At 46.0% G+C, this 24,008-nt stretch overlaps 2 protein-coding genes across 2 annotated transcripts in view; one reads left to right on the top strand and one right to left on the bottom strand.

Moving 5' to 3' along the window:
- Positions 1-2,320: 2,320 nt before the first annotated feature.
- Positions 2,321-6,614, bottom strand: SERP1 (stress associated endoplasmic reticulum protein 1). Its single transcript, XM_044292335.1, has 3 exons — positions 6,393-6,614; positions 6,240-6,315; positions 2,321-3,294 (listed from the first exon to the last, which is right to left on the bottom strand). The coding sequence occupies exons 1-3, from the start codon at positions 6,474-6,476 to the stop codon at positions 3,254-3,256; spliced, it is 201 nt and encodes a 66-aa protein (XP_044148270.1). The 5' UTR covers positions 6,477-6,614; the 3' UTR covers positions 2,321-3,253.
- Positions 6,615-6,785: 171 nt separating this feature from the next.
- The window catches only part of EIF2A (eukaryotic translation initiation factor 2A), a 63,846-nt gene continuing 46,623 nt past the window's right edge, over positions 6,786-24,008 (top strand). Inside the window, exon 1 of the mRNA XM_044292334.1 lies at positions 6,786-6,866. Within this exon, the coding sequence (XP_044148269.1) occupies positions 6,839-6,866 (28 nt within the window). The 5' untranslated portion in view covers positions 6,786-6,838. The remainder of the gene's footprint in view (positions 6,867-24,008) is intronic.

A 24,008-nucleotide genomic window follows, 5' to 3' on the forward strand; every position in this document is an offset into this window, starting at 1 on the left:
CTACATGCACACGACCGTATGCGTTTCGTGGTCCGCAAATAAAAAACGTATGCCATCTGTTATTTTGCAGGTCCATTGTAACAATGCCTAAAACAGACAAGAATAGGACATGTTCTATTTTTTTGCGGGGCTACGGAACGGGCAGACAGCACACGGTGTGCTGTCTGCATTTTTTGCGGACCCATTGAAAAGAATGGGCCTGCATCCTATCCACAAAAAAAAAACTGAACAGACAAGGAAACAAACAATGTTCGGGTGCATATAGCCCAATTCTTTACATTGGAAAGCATTAAATCCACAGTATACATTTACATGCTGCAGATTTAAAATCCACAGCACAGGTCAGTTTCTGCTCCGTGTGATTGAGAATTGCTGAACGCTCATTCATTTTGCTGGAGCTGTACAAAGCTGCTGTTTTGCCACTTGAAAATCTGCAGCTAATCAGTCACTTGTGAACCCAATCTAAGGCCTCCTGCAGACGACCATGTGTGCCCTGTGGTCGTGCTGCAGCCCGCAATGCACCAACACTGTCCGTGGAGCAGCCGCAGCAGATCCATTCACTTTAACGGGTCCGCGATTCGCCCGTTCTGCAAAAAGATAGGACATGAAGTGAATGGGGTCCGCATCCGTGATGTGGAATGGCTACAGAATGGAGCCCGGGTATTGCAGATCCGCAATACAGCAACGGCAAGCACACATTCGTGTGCAGGAAGCCTAAGGCTTATTGCACACGAACGTGTGCACCCCGTGGCCGTATTGCGGATCCGCAATACACGAGCACCATTCCGTATCGTGGATGCAGACCCATTCACTTTAATGGGTCCGCAAATCCGGAGATGCGTAACGGAACCCTACGGAGTGCTTTCTTGGGGTTTAGTCTCGTACTTCTGTTCTGCAAAAAGATAGGACATGTGCTATCTTTTTGCGGAACGGCCAGATCGCGGACCCATTAAAGAGAATGGGTCCGTGATCCGCTACGGCTGCCTCGCGGTGGGCATTTGTGCATTGCGGCCTGCAATTTGTGGGCCACACACGTTTGTGTGCAAGGGGCCAAAGGATACCTTTATTCATAAAGCTTCTAGCACAGGAATCAGTAACCTTCGGCACTGCAGCTGCTGTAAAACTACAACTCCTAGCATGCACACTTACTCAGTTGTAACTCCCATGAAAGTGTAAGGCCCCTTTCACACGGGCGAGTTTTCCGTGCGGGTGCGATCCGTGCGGCGAACGTATGGCACCCGCACTAAATCCTGACCCATTAATTTCTATGGGGCTGTGCACATGAGCGATGTTTTTAACGCATCACTTGTGCGTTCAGTTGAAATCGCAGCATGCTCTATATTGTCCGATTTCGACGTGACGCAGGCCCCATAGAAATGAATGGGGTGTGTGAAAATCGGATGACATCCGCAAGCAAGTACGGATGCCATGCGATTTGCACGCACGGTTGCTAGGAGACGATCGGGATGGAGACCCGATCATTATTATTTTCCCTTATAACATGGTTATAAGGGAAAATAATAGCATTCTGAATACAAAATGCATAGTAAAACAGCGCTAGAGGGGTTAAAAAAAAATTAAAAAAAAATTTAACTCACCTTAGGCCACTTGCTCGTGAAGCCCGGCATCTCCTTGTGCCTCCTCTGCTGATGAACAGGACCTGGGGTGAGCTGCTCCATTAAATACAGGTTAAGGACCTTCGATGACGTCACTCCGGTCATCACATGGTCTTTTACCATGGTGAATCACCATGGTAAAAGATCATGTGACGTACCATGTGATGACCGGAGTGACGTCATCGAAGGTCCTTAACCTGTATTTAATGGAGCAGCTCACCCCAGGTCCTGTTCATCAGCAGAGGAGGCACAAGGAGATGCCGGGCTTCGCGAGCAAGTGGCCTAAGGCGAGTTAAAAAAAAAATTTAACCCCTCTAGCGCTGTTTTACTATGCATTCTGTATTCAGAATGCTATTATTTTCCCTTATATTTCCCTTATAACCATGTTATAAGGGAAAATAATACAGTCTTCAGAACATCAATCCCACGCAATTTTTCTCACGCGAGTGCAACGCATGACAATGTTTTGCACTCGCGCAGAAAAAATCGTGCATTTTCCCGCAACGCACCCGGCTCTTATCCGGGCAAAAAAACTGACGCCCGTGTGAAAGAGGCCTAAGGATTCTGATAGTCGTTCCAGATCCCTGTTCTCGCAGGAATAATAGAGGACTAGCACAACACAGAGTCAAAAGAATAAATGCTCCAGAAATGCCCCTCCTTTCTAAATACTCTATCATTTTCCAAGTGACGCATTAACACTGCTGAAAGTTTTTGTAAAGTTTTATTTGTATTTTTTTTTACAAAACGCACCAAATGTACACTGCTTTTTTGTTAGGTAGGTCACATTTTATTACAACCTATGGTTGCTCGGGTATTTAACCACTGATAAAAATGGAGAGTGGGTTCTTGTGCATGCAAAAATAGATCAGACGATAAAAATAAGTAGAGAATGTGTCCACAGTATTTTGTAAAGGCCAAAATGGCTTGAACAGCCGCTCATGGGGCAAGGAGAGGGAGGGGAGGGGGGGGATAAGCACGCAGCTCTGCACCCACTCTACATGTAAGTGACCACGGCAGTCTACTGGGCAGCTTTGCTCTTGATCACCCTCTAGTGGACAAGCGGGGAGTGGCACATTACAGGTGCATTTTTTGGCAAGAGAATAAAAGGTGTCTTTCTGGAGAATTACGTAGCCTCTCCGCACAGTAAGCGGCTGAAAGTGAGCGAGAACACGTGACAGAGGCGTTTCTTGCAGCATACAGAGAATATTCAAATCACTCCGTTTTCCAGCTTTTGATTCTTAAATTAAAAAGAATTAACCAAATTTTATACATTAAAAAGGTAGAATATTTAACAAACATATAGCTTCCGACACAAAACCGATTCAGGCTACAGGTATCTACATTGCATACAACTTCCTTCCACACTGAATAAGTGGCTCCACAACAGCAGATCTGCTTTTATTGCTCTTATGCCTATGGTGCTCTCTGAAGGCACTGTGGTATGGAGTAGAAAACGTGGAATGACTTTGGTGGAATCGTTTGGAATGATTCGGATGATCATCGTGGACGCCGTCATTCTGGAACAGGCAGTTTTGTGAAATCCGGTTCTCGTTGTCCCAATTAACAGAAGAAATAAAAATAACAAATCCGAGTCCATGTTCTACTTCACAGGAGACTGGTAACATCTGGAGAAAGCTCTACATGCCCATCCTAATGCTCTGAATGATCTGGAAAATCGCTGCAGAGGGGAAATAAAAAAAAAGGTTACGAAGCGAAATAAAAAGCTGTAAACGACAACTCCTGTAGAAGTCACGTGGCATGCCCCCCAGGCACCATATGACGGCACTTTCACAAGTGCACCACAATCCCCTCCTACCGATCAGTGACAACAAGAATCGATGCGTCAATTCTTGCCATGTTTTCACATGGAAACCGTGGCGGTGACCACGTGCGGATTAACTCAAAACTGCGGCTAAACGAGCACGCAGATCCACGGCAGAAATATGGTGGTCGACAAATATACACCGAATTTGTCCCCGCACGCAGTGACTGTAAGTGTACCGCAAACTGCGGCCCCACAATACACGGGCGCCGGCCAGGTGAGTCCCGTATCAAGGATGCGGATTCATTGACTTGATTGGCTCCACAATCCTCAAAGTGCGGAGTAGAGCGGAGGCGTGGATCGGAAGAACTTCCGCGGGCTTTTTGGTAAGTGTCTCCGCATCACAAAATATAGGACACATCCTATCTTTTGCCATATATTGCGGACCAGTTCAAGTGAATGGGTCCACGTGGCTGGTGCCCATCTGTAGCATGGACAGCTTACCTTCAGGTGAATGGACCCTTACAGGATAGGACCCCTTTAAGTTTAATACACAAACAGCACAGGGTAATTTAGCAAAAATGTCAGCCAGCAAAATGGCCTGGTTTCCTACAACCAATCAGAACTCAGATTAAAATAAAAGCTGTGCCGTGATTGGTTGCTATGGCGACAAGTCCAACTTTACTCTTAGTTTTCCTAGATCTGCCCCCCCCGTCCTGTTCAGCATTGCCAACATTAGGGACTGTCCACATCACATGATGGCCCAATGCTTGGCGCATCACTGTATACGGCAAGCATATCCATATGGCTAGGGCTGAACACCACGCTGTATACTGCCTATACACTGGGACCCTATGGACGACGTACCCCACATCATGTCCATACAGGGTGATGCGTCGCCGGAATGCCATCTACTTCTGTGTCTTCTGCCAGCTGGTGGAGGGCACATAGATGGCTGTCATTGGTTACCATATGGTAACAGAATTACTTCAAGGGGCTGTCCACGATAATCAATTTACAACTGAGGACAGTGATTACGGCAGATGACTGCTGCAGCCAAACACACAGATGCAGCAGTACGTGCCTTTTTTACTTAAGACATTGCAGGGGTTGTCCAAGATTTCTAACTTGGAAATCCTCATTAAAACATTTGCACCTCAGGACAATATCAACACTGTGTTACTATGCACAGCAATAGATACGTACAAGCTACTCAGGGGCTGGGGAAAGCTGGGTGTTCAGCAGCCAACATCTGGTACCAGCACAGGAGCCCTCAGGTACTGTCTGCCATTATAAGTGCTGGTGCCTAAAACCTGTCCTGATGCCACACCAAACCTACAGGAGACCCTCATCCTGCTGTCAGATTAGACATGCCAGTGACTCACATGATCTTGCGCCACCACATGGCATGTTGTAAGCCGTGGATGGCACTGATCATTCCAGTGACGCAATGCTGATGACAGTGAAAAACCCATACATGAGCCAGTCCGAAAGAGTCGCTGATGGGAACCTGCAGTATGGAGGTACGTCCCACCAGGACCAAGACTTTCCATATGGCAGATGCCACATGCTAGGGACCAGAGGAGTAATGTACTGGATGGCACAGGGAGCGGTTATCTGCCACCATCACACCTGTCAGGGTAAACTTACAGTGGCCAATGAGGTGCAGGCAGCCCAGTAGCGCCCTCCACTGTGCATGTGGAGAAGTAGTCATCTACGACCCTCAGAGGAACCTGACATATGGCAGGACAACAACTCCCAGCAGGTTTGCCAATCACTTGAGCAGTGTGTACACGATACTGTACAGAATCCCCTCCACGGCTTCCCTAATCTCCCTGCAGGTTACAGAGTAAAGGGTGAACGCGGGCTGACGACCAGTCTAAGGCTACTTTCACATTAGCGTTTTCAATTCCGCTATTGAGATCCATCATAGGCTCTCAATAGCGGAAGAAAACGCTTCAGTTTTGTCCCCATTCATTGTCAATGGGGACAAAACTGAACGTTCCAAAATGCATTCCGTTCCGTTTGGTTGCTCTCCCATCGTGGACAGAATAACACTGCAAGCAGTGTTTTTCTGTCCGCGATGTGGTGCGGAGAAAGACGGATCCGTCCTGGCACACAATGTAAGTCAATGGGGACGGATCAGTTTTCTCTGACAACAGAAAACGGATCCGTCCCCCATTGACTTTCAATGGTGTTCAGGACGGATCCGTCGTGGCTATAGAAGATATAATACAACTGGATCCGTTCATGACAAATGCATGAGGTTGTATTATTACGACAGAAGCGGGTTTTTTCCAGATCCATGAAGGATCCGCAAAAACCGCTAATGTGAAAGTAGCCTAAGCCGGGGAGGAAGGAAGCTGCTGAGATCTGGTGACATGTCACATACTGTCAGCACCTTCTAGTGATGGACTCCTGGAGGACATCTGGGACAGGTTAACCGATTACGGGGATCTCGGGATTCTATGGTAGTCACCTGTTAAACTACAACTTTCAGCATTATCCGATATCCCCTACATGCTGACTGTTTCCATCATTAGTCAGGGGCCACCATCTGTTTCAGCAAGGACGAATACGGAGGATCTAACTCCGTGCCCGATAACATTTCGGCCGTCCGTGGCATTACCTGTCCAATGGCCACTAAAATGTAAAGGGAAAGTGCAGTCTGACAGGTGGCCCCAGAGATTCACTAGGTTTTGGTCGGCAGGATCCTGTCACTGTCAGCACTTCATGTACCTGACATATGTGAGGAGGATGGAACTCCCCTCTAAGGTGTGAGGAATGTAGGGGGCAGCCATTCCACCATCACCTCCTGACTGGGAGTTGTAGTCCTCCAGAGCTAGGCTGATGTCACTCACCAGAGCCGCACACCACGAAGATGAAGAGCGCCAGTAACCAGGGTCCTACGGAGGACTTCTCATCCGCCGCGGTCCGCTGTAGGGAAGGAGAGACGCACGTTACACACAGCCCGCACACATACACCCCGCAGCCCCCTCCCCGCACACACGTACCGCGGTCTTGGCCACGTTGCCCCTCTGTGTGATGTTCTTGCTGTGTTTTTCATTCGCCATCCTGATTCTCTGCTTGGCCACCATGGCTGCTGACGGGAGAGCGGAAAACTAACGGACACGAGAACAACAGCCACCAGCCCCTCACTACTGGGTGTGTGAGCAGTAAATACGGGGCCGCCGAGCTGCCAGCGTAGGCAATTCTAAAAGCCCCGCCCCCAACGGAACTACGTATTCATACTACTGCACCCACGTCATCACATCTTGTCAAAGAGTCCGCGGAGTTTCCACGTGTGTGTTTGTATCAGCCAGGGGCGGAAGGATATGCTGCATTTCGGCGGATGTGGCTGTCACTCTAGTGAGGTGTGTGAAGCGGTTAAGGGTTACGTGTATCACGCTGAGGCTCCTCCTCCGCTCGCTTTACGTCATCAGTCTCTTTCCGGCTCAAGATGGCGCCTCCCATGCCGCTTCTGGCAGGTTTGTCTCGTGTAATATGTACAGAAGCCGGTTCTTTCCGTCTGTGCCGGCATTCTGCACGGCGGGGAAGCTGTGTTGTGGCTCCTCCATGTTATTCATTACTTTATGGCAGAGCACTCTCTCTGGCGCTAAGGAGGCGTCCTCTTGTAGTATTGGCTGACACTGTTACTGCGGGTCACTTAACCACTTCACATCCGGGCCATTGCCCCCTTCCTGACAGAGCCTAATTTTGCAAATCTGACATGTGTCACTTTATGTGGTAATAACTTTGGAACACTTTTATTTATCCAGACTAATTTGAGTCAGTATATTTCACCTTTATTTAAGAAAAAATCCTAAATTTACTTAAAATTTTAAAAAATTTGCAATCTTTAAAATCTTAATTTCTCTGCTTTTAAAACAGAAAGTGATACCTCATCAAATATTTATTACGTAACATTCCCCATATGTCTACTTTATGTTGGCATCATTTTGGAAATGTTTTATTTTTGGGGAATGTTTAGTTTAGAAGCAATTCTTTAAAAAAAAAATTAAAAGTTGCCAAAACCCACTTTTTAAGGATTGCTTCAGTTATGAAGTCACTTTGTAAGGCTTACTTAGTGGATATCCCCATAAATGACCCCATTGTAGAAACTACACCCCTCAAGTTCGGGTTATCGAAAAATCCCGTTATGGATTCTGCTACCACAGACCATAACCGAATTTGGAATCCATAACGGGATTCTTCGATAAACCAAACTTTGGACGCAGAACTTAAAACACAAGTTCGCTCAACACTAGCCATGTCCCATTTGAAGCCCCCTGATGCACCCTTACAGTAGAAACTCCCAAAAAGTCACCCCATTTTGGAAACTAGGGGGATAAGGTGCCAGTTTTATTGATACTATTTTTGGGTACATATGATTTTTTTTTTGATCATTTATTATAACACTTTATTAGGCAAGGTGACCAAAAAATTGGTTGTTTTAGCACAGTTTTTATTTATCTATTTTTACAGCATTCACCTGAGGGGTTAGGTCATGTGACATTTTTATAGAGCAGACCGTTACGGACGTGTCAAAATCTAATATGTATACTTTTTCTTATTTATTTAAGTTTTACACAATAATAGCATTTTTTTGTGTACATGTGTCCATGTTCTGAGAGCTATAGTGTTTTTTTAATATGATTTTTTTTTTTTATGTAGGGGCTCATTTTTTGTGGGATGAGGTGACTATTTTATTGGCACCATTTTGTGGTACATAAGCCTTTTTGATCACTTTTGTGATGTAAGGTGACAAAATGTATTTTATTTTTTTACACAGTTTTCATTTTGTTTTATGGTGTTTATCAGACTGGGTGGATCATGTGATATATTTATAGTGCCGACCTTTACGGGCGTTTTATTACTTGGGGAATTTTTTTTTTTAACATGTGAAACCTATTTTTTATTTTACACTTTTCGTCCCCCATAAAGTCATACAAGACCTCTGGGGGACATTTAAGGCTACGTTCACACCTGCGTTAGGTGCGGATCCGTCTGGTATCTGCACAGATGGATCCGCATCTATAATGCAAACACTTGTATCTGTTCAGAATGGATCCGTTTGCATTATTCTGTAAAAAAAAAAAAGTCCAAGTCAAAACGGATCCGTAGCGTAATTTCACTTATTTTTTTTATTTATTTTTTTCACTATTGATTTCTCCTGCAACTGGGCCTGACATATTCGCCCCAGTAACAGTGGAAATACACCCCCCAGAGAGGCTATACAGCACTGTATAGCCTCAGTGCAGGGCTGATCGAGGTCTGTGAAAGACCCGACAGCTCCTGCACTCTCCCGGCCACGGCGGTCAGAGGAAGCGCATAGCGCTTCCTGATCTGTACACACAGCGCTCGGTGAGCGCTGTCTATACAGCTATCTAGAAGGCAGGGACACCTGGGAACTGTCCCTGCCTTCTCTCTGGCGTGCCCTGCTGTCACTGACAGTGGGAAACCCGCTCGGCAGCCGCACGATTAGCGTGCAGCTGCCACCTCTGAATGGACTTTCAGAGATAGAGAACCACCTCCTGGACGTTTATAGTCAACGGGCAGACGGGAGGTGGTTAATGGGGTTGTGATACTTTATCCAATAGCATTTATTATGTAGATAAAGTTAATAGCGGATGGCGTCCGTGTGCGTTCTGTAATTTGCGGAACGGCAAGGACAGCCTTTATATAACTGTCTATTCTTGTCCGCAAAGCGCGGACAAGAATAGGACAGGTTATATTTTTTTGGGGGGGGACCACGGAATGAAGCAACGGATGCAGACAGCACACAGAGTGCTGTCCGCATTTTTTGCCGCCCCATTGAAGTGAATGGGTCCATATCCGAGCCGCCAAAAACTGGGTGCGGGTCTAAGCACAGCACAGGAGTTATCTCTGTGCAGGATCCACTTCTGATTTTGGCTCACAATCACTGATGTGTGAATGAGGCCTTACTCTACACTCAGCCTTTGCACAGTAAATGCCTCCTGGTTTCTTCCCTGGACATATCCATCACTCCTCAGACAGGCTTTACTTCTCAGTGTATGTTCAGAGGCAGACAGGACATGGGCAGGAGCACAAAGGACAAGCCCCCACTTCCTGAAACTCTTCCCAGTGTCTCTGCCGCTAGAGACAGCTTGAGTGGAGACCCCTAGAGGGCAGCAATTTAAAGCGGTATTCCCATTTCTGATGTTGATGGCATATCACTAGAATGTCATCAATGTCAGATGGAGGGGGGCCTAGGAGGTGAAGGAGAGCTCTCCATTCATTGCTGTGGGAGTTTCAAAATTATGCAAGCGCACTTGGCTCTTTTCAAAAGTCCTGTAGCCATGAATAATGAGTGTGGCCACCGCTGCATTCACCGCTATGGGGCTGAGCCAACGCTGGACCACTTTCAGAACTCCCATAGTGGTAGACGGAGGGTGGCCTCACATGCACGGCTGCTTTCTGTTTACTTTGGAGGCCACCTCTAAGACCTGCTCCTATCTGGCATTGATGGTATATTGTAGCGACATCCATGTCTGAGATGGGAATACCCTTTTAAGGCATTTTTCTTAAAGTCATTAACATTTTTGCATTTTTTTTTTTACTTTCAATAATCTTTATTAGGATTTTTCAAGAGAATAGTTTACATACAACCAGTTATATGTCACGCTACTGGTGAATAAACCCACACTTTTTTACTGAAGGAAGTGCCGTGGATATCTTTGATTATTTATCTTGGAGAATAGGATCGCTCCATTGGCCACTGGCACTCATCTCTCTACATTTCTGCTGTACAGTTCACACATTTGGGACTTTGCCAGTTATACAAGGATATATAATATATTATAAACATTGCACATCCATGTAAACATGTTGGGAGAATGCCTAGACCAGTGATGGTGAACCTTTTAGAGACCGAGTGCCCAAACTGCAACCCAAAACCCACTTATTTATCGCAAAGTGCCGACACGGCAAATTAACCTGAATAATAATATATTATATCTTCCATGTACTTTATCATTTAGCTATAATAGCCTGCCTACATTCAATGCGCTGCCTGTGCCATTCATAGTGCGCCCTGCGCTGATGAATGGCAGGAAAGGTCTAAGGCATATTGGTACGCCACAGACTTTTTGCAGGGTGCGGGTGCCCACAGAGAGGGCTCCAAGTGCCGCCTCTGGCACCCGTGCCATAGGTTCGCCACCACTGGCCTAGACCCTCCCAGGCAAAGGTATTTGAGGATACCTTTACAGGTATGAACATACGAGATATCATGCACACAAGCTTTTATAGGGTGTGCTTATATAAGGTTGCATAGTCTACTTGAAATGTGATGTAAATTTAAGGTGAGAAACATAGTGAAACTTAACATATAAAGACACACATAACAAACAAACAAACAAAAGGGGTCTGGTGCCTCGACAAATGTAGTTCTAGAAGGGCGGGGTTGGTCGGTTAAAAATATAACCACAGGCCCCATTGGAATGTAAATTTGTCTATACTGTGCTCCTTATATGCCAAAACTTTTTCATAAGAACTAGTGGTATGGACCTCCGACATGATCTCTGCTACAGTAGGGATTTTAGTAGACTTCCAGCATCTAGTGATCGCCAATTTGGTCGTCAAAAGCATATATGCCACTGGGATCCGGTTACGTGTAGGTCAAGTATTGATAGCTTTAAAGAAAAGAGCTCTATTCGGGGACCCTTCAAAGGCTACACCACTAAATTTTGAGGTAATTCCAAAAATCTCTTCCCATAGGTGTGTTAAGAGAGGGCATGACCACAAGACGTGTAAAAGGGTGCCTCTCCCACCACAACCTCTTAGACAAGTCTTGGTGGCTGCTTCTAATAAAGAGGTACTGCGGAAAGGATGATTTAGAAAAGGTAGATTTTGCTCCCAGGGCCAAGTATAGGGGTTTAATACCTCTTTTAGAGGGAGAATGAGTCAGGGCTGTCCATATTTCTAGGATATCTCTATTAGCGTTCACTTAGAGGTTAAAAGATGGCGTACTTGCAAATACTTAAAGAAATCTCCCCTGGGTATCTCAAACTCCTTTTGGAGCTGTAGGAAAGATTTTCGGTTACCATTGATGTAGAGTTGGCTTATAAGATGGATAGCTCTGTCCCTCCAGGTGCCCAACTCCGTTTCCGTAGATGGACTTCTACAAGCTGGATAGGAGAGGTGCTAAGTAGAGATACAGGTGCGTGGAATGTACGCCAATGATATACAGAGCCATCAATTAGAGCAGGAAGTTTAGTGGTTTCTATTGGGAATCTGCTGATAGTGTTTATCAGTAGAGATCTGAGGTGTTTGGGGGCTAGTATAGTCTCTATTTGTAGCCACTGGTGACCACCAATTTTTTAGTGTTTGAATTTGGGTCGGCAAGAAGTAGTCCAGTAAGTTCGGGAGGCCTAGCCCCCCATGTAACTTCGTCTTGGCTAAAGTAATGGCTGCAATTCGTGTTTTTTTCCCCCTGCCCAAACAAAGTTTTTGAGCAACCCCTGGGCTCTCCTAAATAACTGATAGGGGATTTTAATGGGAACATATCTAAATATGAACAAGAGTTTCGGTAGAATTAGCATCTGGAACGACGCAATTCGACCAATCCATGAGATCTCATATTTGTCAATAGTGTCCCGTTTGATCATATCCAATAAGGGAATATAGTTGGTAAAGGCGAGAAATAGACAGGGGAATTATTCCCAAATATTGGATACTCTCCTGTCTCCAGTCCAAGAGGAAGTCTTTCTTTAAAGAGTAAACTATCTGGCTTGGGATATTCAGTGGGAAGATCTGGCATTTAGCCCTATTAACCGTGTAGTATGACATGAGGCTATATTCCTCGATTACCGAAAAGGCTTCAGGTAATGCTCTCTGGGCAGAGAATAAGGACAGTAGTACATCATCAATGTTTCTTATTTCCAATTTGGATACCTGTTATATCAGGGTGTAATCTAATGGCTTGGGCTAGCGGCTCTATGGCCAGGATAAAGATCAGAGGTGAAAGGGGGCACCCCTGCCTACTGCCATTAGTTAACTTGAATGGTGATGATAGAGAGTCATTTATAAATACCTTAACTGATGGTCTAGAATAAAGTGCTTGGACTGCAGTTACGAAAGCTGCCCCCCATTGTACGCAACACAGAGAAAGCGAACGACCAATTCAGGTGGTCAAACGCCTTCTCCGCGTCAAGCCCCGCCATTAAAGCCTGTTTCCCCGACGATTAACATAATCTATCAAGTTCAAGACCCTACGGGTATTGTCTGTTATTTGCCTACCCCGAACAAAACCTGTTTGATCACAGTCAACCAGGAGGGGCAGAACGTCTGATAACATATTAGCTAATATTTTAGCATAGATTTTTTAGATCTGTATTCAGAAGGGAAATGGGCCTGTAGTTCTGGGGTTTATCTGAGGGTTTACCAGGCTTCTGCAACGCTACAATTGTGGCAGAAAGCATTTCTTTTGGAAATGAGCCTTCTTGGAAAGCTTTATTTTTTTGGGGGGAATAATTTTTTTTTAATTGTATTTAGCATAGGTTTTGCAAAGCATAAGACCCATAAAATACAGCGTCTATGAAGTACAAAAGTAAACAATAGCACATCTCCCGACAGTAGTGTTTACAATCAAGTCTGATGCATCACAGTATCTTGGTCAATACAGGCGCAAGAATTAGAAATATAGCTAAGACAATAGGCAACTATACATTACATTAGTGGCATTAGATCACTTATGTTTATATTCCATGTGTCTCTCTGTAGTCTTTCCATGGGCTCCAAAGCTTATCAAATCTATTGTGCTTCCTTGGAAAGCTTTATTGAACACTTGGGTTAGGTATGGTGCGAGTAGATCTTGAAAGGTCTTGTAATAATGGTTTGGTAGTCCATCTAAGGCGGGTGACTTATGTAAAGGAAGGGAAGCTATAGTCTTTCTGCGTTCTAATTGAGTGATTGGTAGAGATATTGATTCCCTCTGATGGGTGGTCAGGGACAGGAGGTTAAGTTTATTCAAGAATTCATCTATATCTAATGGGGTGGCATTATGGGTTTCAGGAGAGTCTTTAAGGTTATATAATGTAGAGTAATAGCCTGCAAATTGGTCAGCTATAGCCTTCGGGTCATTTATCTTGGAATGATTAGTTGGGTGAGTCAAGTAGGGGGTTTTAGTCTTTGCTGCCCTAGTTTTTATACGACGGGCTAGTAATTTCCCTGCTTTATTATCTTGGGAATAATATCTAGCTTTTATGGATCTTAGGTTCTTTTCATATGAAAAGAGGAGGCTTTCTCTAAGCTGGTTTTGGAGGGAATGGATTGGAGCTGCTCTGTCAGAAGAGAAACATGATTTATTAAGTAACTCTAGTGGGGCTAGTTGTGCAAGTACGTCTTTTGTTTCCTCTGTTTTTTAGCCTGGTGGACCAGTTTGATAAATTTGCCATGGATGACTGCCTTGTGCGCATTCCATAAGCTATATGGACTGGAGACAGAGAGATCATTTAGCGAAAAATAATCCAAAATAGTCTTACCTAATTCAGCTCTATAAGATTGTTTGGATATGATAAAAGGGCTACAGCGCCATAGGGTATCTCTGCAATTAAAAGATTCCCTTAATTGAGAGAGTAATGGCGGCGTGGTCAGACCACTTGGTCACCCCAATGGTGGATTGGGTAGCCAGTTGAAGAAGAGATCTGCTAACCAGAAATGTGCGAGTAGGTGTTATGTACCTGTGAGTAAAAGGAAAAATCTAGTTCAGAGGCATGCTGTAATCTCCATATGTCATACAGTTCCTCGCGTATCAATAGAGGATGTACAGGTCCTTCTAAAAAAATTAGCATATTGTGATAAAGTTCATTATTTTCTGTAATGTACTGATAAACATTAGACTTTCATATATTTTAGATTCATTACACACCAACTGAAGTAGTTCAAGCCTTTTATTGTTTTAATATTGATGATTTTGGCATACAGCTCATGAAAACCCCAAATTCCTATCTCAAAAAATTAGCATATTTCATCCGACCAATAAAAGAAAAGTGTTTTTAATACAAAAAAAGTCAGCCTTCAAATAATTATGTTCAGTTATGCACTCAATACTTGGTCGGGAATCCTTTTGCAGAAATGACTGCTTCAATGCGGCGTGGCATGGAGGCAATCAGCCTGTGGCACTGCTGAGGTGTTATGGAGGCCCAGGATGCTTCGATAGCGGCCTTAAGCTCATCCAGAGTGTTGGGTCTTGCGTCTCTCAACTTTCTCTTCCCAATATCCCACAGATTCTCTATGGGGTTCAGGTCAGGAGAGTTGGCAGGCCAATTGAGCACAGTAATACCATGGTCAGTAAACCATTTACCAGTGGTTTTGGCACTGTGAGCAGGTGCCAGGTCGTGCTGAAAAATGAAATCTTCATCTCCATAAAGCTTTTCAGCAGATGGAAGCATGAAGTGCTCCAAAATCTCCTGATAGCTAGCTGCATTGACCCTGCCCTTGATAAAACACAGTGGACCAACACCAGCAGCTGACATGGCACCCCAGTACATCACTGACTGTGGGTACTTGACACTGGACTTCAGGCATTTTGGCATTTCCCTCTCCCCAGTCTTCCTCCAGACTGTGGCTCCTTGATTTCCGAATGACATGCAACAGTCCAGTGCTGCTTCTCTGTAGCCCAGGTCAGGCGCTTCTGCTGCTGTTTCTGGTTCAAAAGTGGCTTGACCTGGGGAATGCGGCACCTGTAGCCCATTTCCTGCACACGCCTGTACACGGTGGCTCTGGATGTTTCTACTCCAGACTCAGTCCACTGCTTCCGCAGGTCCCCCAAGGTCTGGAATCGGTCCTTCTCCACAATCTTCCTCAGGGTCCGGTCACCTCTTCTCGTTGTGCAGCGTTTTCTGCCACACCTTTTCCTTCCCACAGACTTCCCACTGAGGTGCCTTGATACAGCACTCTGGGAACAGCCTATTCGTTCAGAAATTTCTTTCTGTGTCTTACCCTCTTGCTTGAGGGTGTCAATGATGGCCTTCTGGACAGCAGTCAGGTCGGCAGTCTTACCCATGATTGCGGTTTTGAGTAATGAACCAGGCTGGGAGTTTTTAAAAGCCTCAGGAATCTTTTGCAGGTGTTTAGAGTTAATTAGTTGATTCAGATGATTAGGTTAATAGCTCGTTTAGAGAACCTTTTCATGATATGCTAATTTTTTGAGATAGGAAATTTGGGTTTTCATGAGCTGTATGCCAAAATCATCAATATTAAAACAATAAAAGGCTTGAACTACTTCAGTTGGTGTGTAATGAATCTAAAATATATGAAAGTATAATGTTTATCAGTACATTACAGAAAATAATGAACTTTATCACAATATGCTAATTTTTTGAGAAGGACCTGTATGGTGGGATAAAGGCCTCTTGTGGCGGCCGCGGAATCCGCTGCGGCCTCAGGCACAATATTAAAATCCCCACAGATAATAAGGTGGCCTTTTTTTACCTTGTTCACTTTGGCTAATACTCTGTTTAAAAAGTGAATTTGGTGTTTATTAGGGGCGTATAGCGCTACCACAGTATATGTGATATTGTTCATGGAACATATACTTGAATAATAAATCTTCCATTGGGATCAATGATTGAAGTGCCAGGGGTGAAGGCGACAGAGTTGCTAAATGTTAGTATGACTCCCCTTTGTTTTTTGCGATAGTGAGACTGTATGACATGTGGAAATAAATGATGGCGAATCCTGTGAGCATCTTTACAGATAATGTGGGATTTCTGTGCGCATAGAATGTCAGCTTTCAAATTTAAATCTTCAGACCATAAATAGGACCTTTTTTGTGGGCTATTGAGCCCTTTGGCATTAATATAAATCAGTTTTAGGCCCATATGGAACAATGGTAAAGCTTAAAACTCCCGCTAGGCTAACTTGGGTTCGATCCAGACGGTCCGACCAGGCCTTGAAGACCCTATCGATAAAGAACACCTGAGATAGCATGTCTGCACAGATAAATACATCATACAAAAGGCACATATTTCTTTGAGACCTAATAAAATGAAAAAACTAAATCAACAGATTATAAACCGGAGTGGGGAAAACTACCCCAAAAGATGAACAGTCTGGACATCTATGGTGTCGGGGATTAAAGTTCAGTTTGACACCAGGTAGAGTAGTATTTGGTGTTTTTTACCCCTTTTAGCTCCAACAGTGTGCCACTCAAAAGACAGGGGCTGCAGATGAGGTGGATGGCTCATCTCGGCAGTTGATGCAGAGATATTCCACGACTGCAGTAGGCGAGGGCCCTCTTCTATTTATGTAATAACATGAAGCTTGACATCTTGTGTCAGCAGAAGTTTGACTGCGAAGCCCCATTTGTACGCTATCTTGTGCCCTCTCAAAACCAAGGTGATTAGAGCAAGTAAGCGCCTTTGATGCAATGTAATAGCTGAGAGATCAGTGTAGAGGTTCACCGCTTAGTAGGGTGCTGGCATTTCCGAAAGATGGTGTGCAGCTGCCAGTGCGGCCTCTTTATTTTGGGGGGGTAAAAAATTTATTAGGGCAAAGGTATCTCTTGGGGCAGTCTGAGGTAGGTGTTTGGGCCTGGGGATTCTATGAGCCCGATCAATTATCAAGTCCCCAGCAGAGCTATATGGTAAAAGCTTCTGTAAGAGAGCTTGGATATACCCCTTAAGGTCAGAAGGCCCAATGTCCTCCGGAATTTTATGTTGTTTTGCCTGGAGCAATTCTCCAGGTCGTTTAGCTTGACTTTAATTCTTTCAATATCAGTGGACATGTCTTCATGACTGTCTATTAATTGGTTATGAGTAGAGTTGAGCGAACACCTGGATGTTCGGGTTCGAGAAGTTCGGCCGAACTTCCCGGAAATGTTCGTGTTCGGGATCCGAACCCGATCCGAACTTCGTCCCGAACCCGAACCCCATTGAAGTCAATGGGGACCCGAACTTTTCGGCACTAAAAAGGCTGTAAAACAGCCCAGGAAAGGGCTAGAGGGCTGCAAAAGGCAGCAACATGTAGGTAAATCCCCTACAAACAAATGTAGATAGGGAAATGAATCAAAATAAAAATTAAATAAATAAAAATTAACCAAAATCAATTGGCGAGAGGTCCCATAGCAGAGAATCTGGCTTCCCGTCACCCACCACTGGAACAGTCCATTCTCAGATATTTAGGCCCCGGCACCCAGGCAGAGGAGAGAGGTCCCGTAACAGAGAATCTGTCTTCATGTCAGCAGAGAATTAGTCTGCATGTCATAGCAGAGAATGAGGCTTCACGTCAGCCACCACTGCAACAGTCCATTGGCATATATTTAGGCCCAGCACACAGGCAGAGGAGAGAGGTCCCGTAACAGACAATCTGGCTTCATGTCAGCAGAGAATCAGTCTGCATGTCATAGCAGAGAATCAGGCTTCACGTCACCCAACATTGGAACAGTCCATTGGCATATATATCTAGGCCCCGGCACCCAGACAGAGGAGAGGTTCATTCAACTTTGTGTAGCCTCGCAATATAATGGTAAAATGAAAATAGGATTGAATGAGGAAGTGCCCTGGAGTCCAATAATATATGGTTAAGGGGAGGTAGTTAATGTCTAATCTGGACAAGGGACGGACAGATCCTGTGGGATCCGTGCCTGGTTCATTTTTATGAACGTCAGCTTGTCCACATTGGCTGTAGACAGGCGGCTGCGTTTGTCTGTAATGACGCCCCCTGCCGTGCTGAATACACGTTCAGACAAAACGCTGGCCGCCGGGCAGGCCAGCACCTCCAAGGCATAAAAGGCTAGCTCTGGCCACGTGGACAATTTAGAGACCCAGAAGTTGAATGGGGCCGAACCATCAGTCAGTACGTGGAGGGGTGTGCACATGTACTGTTCCACCATGTTAGTGAAATGTTGCCTCCTGCTAACACGTTGCGTATCAGGTGGTGGTGCAGTTAGCTGTGGCGTGTTGACAAAAGTTTTCCACATCTCTGCCATGCTAACCCTGCCCTCAAAGGAGCTGGCATTGACACAGCTGCCTTGGCGACCTCTTGCTCCTCCTCTGCCTTGGCCTTGGGCTTCCACTTGTTCCCCTGTGACATTTGGGAATGCTCTCAGTAGCGCGTCTACCAACGTGCGCTTGTACTCGCGCATCTTCCTATCACGCTCCAGTGCAGGAAGTAAGGTGGGCACATTGTCTTTGTAGCGTGGATCCAGCAGGGTGGCAACCCAGTAGTCCGCACAGGTTAAAATGTGGGCAACTCTGCTGTCGTTGCGCAGGCACTGCAGCATGTAGTCGCTCATGTGTGCCAGGCTGCCCAGGGGTAAGGACAAGCTGTCCTCTGTGGGAGGCGTATCATCATCGTCCTGCCTTTCCCCCCAGCCACGCACCAGTGATGGACCCGAGCTGCGTTGGGTGCCACCCCGCTGTGACCATGCTTCATCCTCATCCTCCTCCACCTCCTCCTCATCCTCGTCCTCCAGTAGTGGGCCCTGTCTGGCCACATTTGTACCTGGCCTCTGCTGTTGCCAAAAACCTCCTTCTGAGTCACTTCGAAGAGACTGGCCTGAAAGTGCTAAAAATGACCCCTCTTCCTCCTCCTCCTCCTCCTCCTCCTCCTGGGCCACCTCCTCTTGCATCATCGCCCTAAGTGTTTTCTCAAGGAGACATAGAAGTGGTATTGTAACGCTGATAACGGCGTCATCGCCACTGGCCATGTTGGTGGAGTACTCGAAACAGCGCAACAGGGCACACAGGTCTCGCATGGAGGCCCAGTCATTGGTGGTGAAGTGGTGCTGTTCTGTAGTGCGACTGACCCGTGCGTGCTGCAGCTGAAACTCCACTATGGCCTGCTGCTGCTCGCACAGTCTGTCCAGCATGTGCAAGGTGGAGTTCCACCTGGTGGGCACGTCGCATATGAGGCGGTGAGCGGGAAGGCCGAAGTTACGCTGTAGCGCAGACAGGCGAGCAGCAGCAGGATGTGAACGCCGGAAGCGCGAACAGACGGCCCGCACTTTATGCAGCAGCTCTGACATGTCGGGGTAGTTGTGTATGAACTTCTGCACCACCAAATTCAGCACATGCGCCAAGCAAGGGATGTGCGTCAAATTGGCTAGTCCCAGAGCTGCAACGAGATTTCGCCAATTATTACACACACCACCAGGCCGGGCTTGAGGCTCACCGGCAGCAACCACTCGTCGGTCTGTTGTTCTATACCCCGCCACAACTCCTGTGCGGTGTGGGGCCTGTCCCCCAAACATATGAGTTTCAGAATGGCCTGCTGACGTTTACCCCGGGCTGTGCTGAAGTTGGTGGTGAAGGTGTGTGGCTGACTGGATGAGCAGGTGGAAGAAGAGGAGGCGGAAGCCGAGAAGGAGGAGGTGGCAACAGGAGGCAAAGAATGTTGCCCTGCGATCCTTGGCGGCGGAAGGACGTGCGCCAAACAGCTCTCCGCCTGGGGCCCAGCTGCCACTACATTTACCCAGTGTGCAGTTAGGGAGATATAGCGTCCCTGGCCGTGCTTACTGGTCCACGTATCTGTGGTTAGGTGGACCTTGCTACAGATGGCGTTGCGCAGTGCACACTTGATTTTATCGGATACTTGGTTGTGCAGGGAAGGCACGGCTCTCTTGGAGAAGTAGTGGCGGCTGGGAACAACATACTGTGGGACAGCAAGCGACATGAGCTGTTTGAAGCTGTCTGTGTCCACCAGCCTAAATGACAGCATTTCATAGGCCAGTAGTTTAGAAATGCTGGCATTCAGGGCCAGGGATCGAGGGTGGCTAGGTGGGAATTTACGCTTTCTCTTAAATGTTTGTGAGATGGAGAGCTGAATGCTGCCGTGTGACATGGTTGAGACGCTTGGTGACGGAGGTGGTGGTGTTGGTGGTACATCCCCTGTTTGCTGGGCGGCAGGTGCCAACGTTCCTCCAGAGGCGGAGGAAGAGGCCGAGGCGGCAGCAGCAGAAGAGGCCGAGGCGGCAGCAGCAGAAGAGGTAGCAGGGGGAGCCTGAGTGACTTCCTTGGTTTTAAGGTGTTTACTCCACTGCAGTTCATGCTTTGCATGCAGGTGCCTGGTCATGCAGGTTGTGCTCAGGTTCAGAACGTTAATGCCTCGCTTCAGGCTCTGATGGCACAGCGTGCAAACCACTCGGGTCTTGTCGTCAGCACATTGTTTGAAGAAGTGCCATGCCAGGGAACTCCTTGAAGCTGCCTTTGGGGTGCTCGGTCCCAGATGGCGGCGGTCAGTAGCAGGCGGAGTCTCTTGGCGGCGGGTGTTCTGCTTTTGCCCACTGCTCCCTCTTTTGCTACGCTGTTGGCTCGGTCTCACCACTGCCTCTTCCTCCGAACTGTGAAAGTCAATGGCACGACCTTCATTCCATGTGGGGTCTAGGACCTCATCGTCCCCTGCATCGTCTTCCACCCAGTCTTGATCCCTGACCTCCTGTTCAGTCTGCACACTGCAGAAAGACGCAGCAGTTGGCACCTGTGTTTCGTCATCATCAGAGACATGCTGAGGTGGTATTTCCATGTCCTCATCATCAGGAAACATAAGTGGTTGTGCGTCAGTGCATTCTATGTCTTTCACCGCTGGGGAAGGGCTAGGTGGATGCCCTTGGGAAACCCTGCCAGCGGAGTCTTCAAACAGCATAAGAGACTGCTGCATAACTTGAGGCTGAGACAGTTTCCCTGGTATGCATGGGGGTGATGTGACAGACTGATGGGGTTGGTTTTCAGGCGCCATCTGTGCGCTTTCTGCAGAAGACTGGGTGGGAGATAATGTGAACGTGCTGGATCCACTGTCGGCCACCCAATTGACTAATGCCTGTACTTGCTCAGGCCTTACCATCCTTAGAACGGCATTGGGCCCCACCATATATCGCTGTAAATTCTGGCGGCTACTGGGACCTGAGGTAGTTGGTACACTAGGACGTGTGGATGTGGCAGAACGGCCATGTCCTCTCCCAGCACCAGAGGGTCCACTAACACCACCACGACCATGTCCGCGTCCCTTACTAGATGTTTTCCTCATTGTTAAGGTTCACCACAACAACAAAAATATTATTTGGCCCAATGTATTGTATTCAAATTCAGCGGGATATAAATTTGAGGCCTAGTATTTAGGCGCTGGGTGACCGGTATGGATTTACTGACAGAATTAGACTTGGAAATGCACAGTAGCGTGTGTGTGAAGTTATTCTGAATGACCCTATGTGCACCTTGAATATTATATACCCTTTTAGGGATAGATTTCAAATAGCTCTGATATAGCAGAAACCACTAAATTTTTAAATTGCTAAATTGGGAATTGTATTTCAACCCAGAACAAAAAATGTGCTTTGACGGACACTAAATAACTTTCCCAGCCACAACAGTACAGCGGTAACGAGAGATTTAGCGGGATATAAATTTGAGGCCTAGTATTTAGGCGCTGGGTGACCGGTATGGATTTAGCGACAGAATTAGACTTGGAAATGCACAGTAGCGTGTGTGTGAAGTTATTCTGAATGACCCTATGTGCACCTTGAATATTATATACCCTTTTAGGGATAGATTTCAAATAGCTCTGATATAGCAGAAACCACTAAATTTTTAAATTGCTAAATTGGGAATTGTATTTCAACCCAGAACAAAAAATGTGCTTTGACGGACACTAAATAACTTTCCCAGCCACAACAGTACAGCGGTAACGAGAGATTTAGCGGGATATAAATTTGAGGCCTAGTATTTAGGCGCTGGGTGACCGGTATGGATTTAGCGACAGAATTAGACTTGGAAATGCACAGTAGCGTGTGTGTGAAGTTATTCTGAATGACCCTATGTGCACCTTGAATATTATATACCCTTTTAGGGATAGATTTCAAATAGCTCTGATATAGCAGGAACCACTAAATTATGAAATTGCTAAATTGGGAATTGTACTTCAACCCAGAACAAAAAATGTGCTTTGACGGACACTAAATAACTTTCCCAGCCACAACAGGACAGCGGTAACGAGAGATTTAGCGGGATATAAATTTGAGGCCTAGTATTTAGGCGCTGGGTGACCGGTATGGATTTAGTGACAGAATTAGACTTGGAAATGCACAGTAGCGTGTGTGTGAAGTTATTCTGAATGACCCTATGTGCACCTTGAATATTATATACCCTTTTAGGGATAGATTTCAAATAGCTCTGATATAGCAGAAACCACTAAATTATGAAATTGCTAAATTGGGAATTGTATTTCAACCCAGAACAAAAAATGTGCTTTGACGGACACTAAATAACTTTCCCAGCCACAACAGGACAGCGGTAACGAGAGATTTAGCGGGATATAAATTTGAGGCCTAGTATTTAGGCGCTGGGTGACCGGTATGGATTTAGTGACAGAATTAGACTTGGAAATGCACAGTAGCGGGTGTGTGTGAAGTTATTCTGAATGACCCTATGTGCACCTTGAATATTATATACCCTTTTAGGGATAGATTTCAAATAGCTCTGATATAGCAGAAACCACTAAATTATGAAATTGCTAAATTGGGAATTGTATTTCAACCCAGAACAAAAAATGTGCTTTGACGGACACTAAATAACTTTCCCAGCCACAACAGGACAGCGGTAACGAGAGATTTAGCGGGATATAAATTTGAGGCCTAGTATTTAGGCGCTGGGTGACCGGTATGGATTTAGTGACAGAATTAGACTGGGATATGGCCAAAAAATAACCACACTATTGCTGGTTAAATGCACTTGGTGACGGGCGCAGCTTGCCCCTGATTTAGTATATGGCCAAAAAATGAACAGACTATTGCTGGTTAAATGCACTTGGTGTGATAGCTTGACCAACCACACTACTGAGGGTTAAATGCACTTGGTGACGGGCGCAGCTTGCCCCTGATGTAGTATATGGCCAAAAAATGAACAGACTATTGCTGGTTAAATGCACTTGGTGACGGGCGCAGCTTGCCCCTGATTTAGTATATGGCCAAAAAATGAACAGACTATTGCTGGTTAAATGCACTTGGTGTGATAGCTTGACCAACCACACTACTGAGGGTTAAATGCACTTGGTGACGGGCGCAGCTTGCCCCTGATGTAGTATATGGCCAAAAAATGAACAGACTATTGCTGGTTAAATGCACTTGGTGACTGGCGCAGCTTGCCCCTGATTTAGTATATGGCCAAAAAATGAACAGACTATTGCTGGTTAAATGCACTTGGTGTGATAGCTTGACCAACCACACTACTGAGGGTTAAATGCACTTGGTGACGGGCGCAGCTTGCCCCTGATGTAGTATATGGCCAAAAAATGAACAGACTATTGCTGGTTAAATGCACTTGGTGTCACAGCTTGACGAACCACACTACTGAGGGTTAAATGCACTTGGTGACGGGCGCAGCTTGCCCCTGATGTAGTATATGGCCAAAAAATAAACAGACTATTGCTGGTTAAATGCACTTGGTGTGACAGCTTCACCCTGATGTAGGCTTTAGCCAAAAAACAACCACACCATTGAGGGTTAAATGCACTTGGTCGCAGCTTGGATGCACTTGGTCGCAGCACCGCACAAGACACAAAATGGCCGCCAATCACCCCAGAAAAAAGTGACTGACAAACGGTCTGGGCAGCCTAAAAACAGTGAGTGAGCATTTGAATTTCAGCAGCTCAATGATGCACAGCTGCAGATCGATCGA

Source organism: Bufo gargarizans, chromosome 4, assembly GCF_014858855.1.
Source record: "Bufo gargarizans isolate SCDJY-AF-19 chromosome 4, ASM1485885v1, whole genome shotgun sequence".
Taxonomy (NCBI): Eukaryota; Metazoa; Chordata; class Amphibia; order Anura; family Bufonidae; genus Bufo; species Bufo gargarizans.

Coding starts and splice junctions, on each gene's coding strand:
- SERP1 (XM_044292335.1), bottom strand. CDS start 6,476: ATGGTGGCCAAGCAGAGAATCAGGATGGCGAATGAAAAACACAGCAAG. Junction 6,316..6,392: donor GCAACGTGGCCAAGACCGCG/GTACGTGTGTGC, acceptor CCTTCCCTACAG/CGGACCGCGGCGGATGAGAA. Junction 3,295..6,239: donor CTTCGTGGTGTGCGGCTCTG/GTGAGTGACATC, acceptor TCCCCTCTGCAG/CGATTTTCCAGATCATTCAG.